The following is a 3099-nucleotide window of genomic DNA, read 5'->3' as shown; positions in this document are numbered from 1 at the left end:
ATGAGAAATACTGGTTTTTAGATTTATTTTCTAGTGAGTATTTGGCATAAAGCTAATCCTGGCCTTTTGAGACAAATTGGACAGTGTTCCCTTCTTAATTTTTTTTAAAGATTTATTTATTTATACAAGAACTGGGGTACAAGCCAGATGTCTGGGAGGGTGAGAGGAGTCACCAGAGACAGAGCAGGGAACAGAACAGGCAGACTGACAAAATACACTGCTGAGGGGAGCAGCGGGCAAGACAGGAAAGGTCTGCTGCGCATGTGGGATTCTTGCCTTCCCAGCCGGGATGGAACCCGCACTATAGAGGCTGCGGACAACTTCATAGTGCAGCACTCACCTGCCTGTGCCACCAGGGAGGCCCCCTTCTTAAATTTTTAGAAGATTTTATGTAGAATTGATATTTTTTGTCCTTAAGTATTTGATTGAATAAACCAAGTAAAACCAAATTGACCTAGAGTTTTCTGTGTGGGAAGGTTTTTAATTATGAATTCAATTTAATTAACATACTTAAGATTCAGTTGCTTCAATTCTTTTTGAGTCAGTTTTGGTAATTGTTATCTTTCAAAAGATTTTGTATTTCATCAGATTTTTCAATTAACTTCTCTTTTAGGATTTTTTGTTTTAGTTCTTTCAACTTAAAATTAAATTTTGACTATATCTATGATTGATAGTAGATCAGAAAATCAAGAGATTACCTATCTTATAGTCTTTATGGTTGCACAAATCAATCCAAAATCTTTGAGTATAATTTGGTAACGGTAAAAAGCAGCAGCTTTAATATATTAACAACTTGACCTAGAAGTTCCAATGCTAGGGACTTATTCCAGAAATATAAATGTGTATGGACTTACAATTCCCTAAGAATATTCATAGCATCATTTTTCTAATTTAAGAAGGGAAGGAAATAATAACAGAGGACTAGCTAAAAAAGAACAGGACGGCCATACAATGGAATACTATGCAAAAAACAAAAAAGAATGAAACAGAGCATTATGTGTTGATGTAGAAAGGTATCTTTTAGGTATTGTTAAATGGGAAAGGAAAGATTTTATACCATTTTATTTAAAAGAATATGCAGATAGATGCTTAGTTAATTTCTTTAAGATTATATGGCAATTTGGTTGGACTTGAAAAATCTGAAAACTGGAAGTAAGATTATTCCCAATTTATACCCTTCTGTACCAGCTGACATTCTTAGATTTAACTGGTATAGTTGAAATGAAATCCAGAATTTGGATAAATTCTCACTTGTTCTGTCTCACTCCAGCACCAAGCAGATTTCCAATTTCCATTTGTTAGTTGTTCCAGGTTACAAATATAACTTCCTACGTTAGGCTGTCCTTATGCTCTTCCCACTTTGAAGTGCCCAGATGGTGATCAGGCATGTGCCATGGAAATAAATGGCTGGAGGAGTCTTGCTTGAATGCATCCAGATACACATATCACCAAAAGATTGGAATCCCAGTGCAACCCCAGAGAGTGGAGTTGGATGTAGGATGGAATGCTTCACAGTGTTCTGGAGGCTCCACAGAATCAGGAGCTGGAGTCTGTGTGTAATGAGTGAGGAGTCATTATCATTCATAGGGGATTTGGTGAGAGGTTAAAGTTTTGACTGAAACCAACATGCTGGTCATTGAGACCAACATGATGGACTTTTTTGGATATTGGTACATGCTTTAGAGAGGGTGTCTTCACCCATTCTTTGAGCTGCATTGAGCTGGATTGGAGGAGACAACACTTAGGTCTGACTTTGTGCAGAGCATGGTAATTAAAGGCATCTCTCTGGTCATCAGATTGGCAATCATTCCTCGTCCTAATCTCCCTCTGTCTCGATAGCAGGACCATGTGGAGCAAAGCTGCCTTTCATTTTAATACTAGGTTTCACAGAAACAAGGACTAAATGATGAGCAGTCAATCTAGGGCCACTGAATTCTGCCTTCTAGGCTTCCCTGGGTTCTCAGAACTACACCAGTCTTTTTTCTACATTCTACTCAGTGATATTGATGGGAGGCACGATTGCCATCTTGATTGTCAGTGTTGATAAATGTCTGCAGACCCCCATGTATTTCTTCCTTGGTCCCCTCTCTTCCTTGGAGATCCAGATCACATCCATGATGTGAGTCTCTGGGGGTTGCTGCTCCCTTGGATGCAGACAACCTCTCTGACTGTGTGTGTTGCTCAGTTCTTCCTGGACCTGGCTGCGGGGACCACAGAGTTTGCATTATTGGGCGCCATGATTGTGGACCATTACATGGCTGTCTGTAACCTCTTGAGGGACAACATCATCATGAGCAGCTGCACCTGCATCTGGGTGGTGGTTGTGTTTTGAGTGTTTGGCTTTCTGTTTCAATTCTGGCCAGACCATGCCACGTTTCAGCTGACCTTCTGCAGAACAAACGTGTTAGACCATTTCTACTGTGATCGAGGACAGTTGCTCAAATTCTCCTGTGATGACTCTTTTCACAGAATTCATTCTCTTCTTAATGGCTGTTTTCATCATCCTGGGTTCTCTGGCTCCAACTATTATCTCCTCTACCTGCATCATCTCCACCATCCTCAACATACCCACTGCCTCTGGGTGGGGAAAAGCCTTCTCCACCTGTGCATCCCACTTCACCTTCGTGGTGATCGGCTACGGCACCTACCTGTTCCTCTACATGAAGCCAGGCAAGTGTAGGCAGCTGGGCACAATAAGATAGCGAGCCTGTTGATTTCCATGTTAACTCCTTTCCTATGCCCTCTCGTCTTCACACTCTGGAATGACAAAGTCAAAGAGACCCCTCAAAATGGTATGAAATGCTGCTGCCAGCTCCTCAGAGATTAACTCTACTCTCAGTCAGTCTTAGGTGGTAGGTTGTGAATTATTCAGTAACCTAGAAACCCCTCACTCCTCTCTCACCATTATTGTCAGGACACAGATCATAGTCTGCACAGCTCTGATCAGGCCATGGAAATAGCAGCGTAAGTGGAGTTTAATTTGGTAAATGAAACCCATCCTGTGCCCACCGGAATCTCTTTGGCTTCTGCTTGCTTCTGCTGTTGAACTCAGGCAAGCGTATCTCTGCAGAGTGGGAAAAGTAGAGGGAGGAAAGACAT

The 3099-nt window shown here is 41.4% G+C and overlaps 1 protein-coding gene across 1 annotated transcript; it reads left to right on the top strand.

Moving 5' to 3' along the window:
- Nucleotides 1-1903: 1903 nt before the first annotated feature.
- Nucleotides 1904-2827, top strand: OR9A2 (olfactory receptor family 9 subfamily A member 2; the record flags this gene model as incomplete). Its single annotated transcript, XM_084230271.1, is given in 6 exon segments — nt 1904-1987; nt 1989-2115; nt 2118-2329; nt 2333-2454; nt 2456-2685; nt 2688-2827. Coding segments are annotated over 6 exon segments (915 nt in total).
- Between the last annotated feature and the right edge of the window lie 272 nt (nt 2828-3099).

This window comes from Talpa europaea (genome assembly GCF_964194135.1).
Source record: "Talpa europaea genome assembly, chromosome: 3".
NCBI lineage: Eukaryota > Metazoa > Chordata > Mammalia > Eulipotyphla > Talpidae > Talpa > Talpa europaea.
Note: the sequence above shows the minus strand (reverse complement) of the source record. Positions and strands in the feature narration are given on the sequence as shown.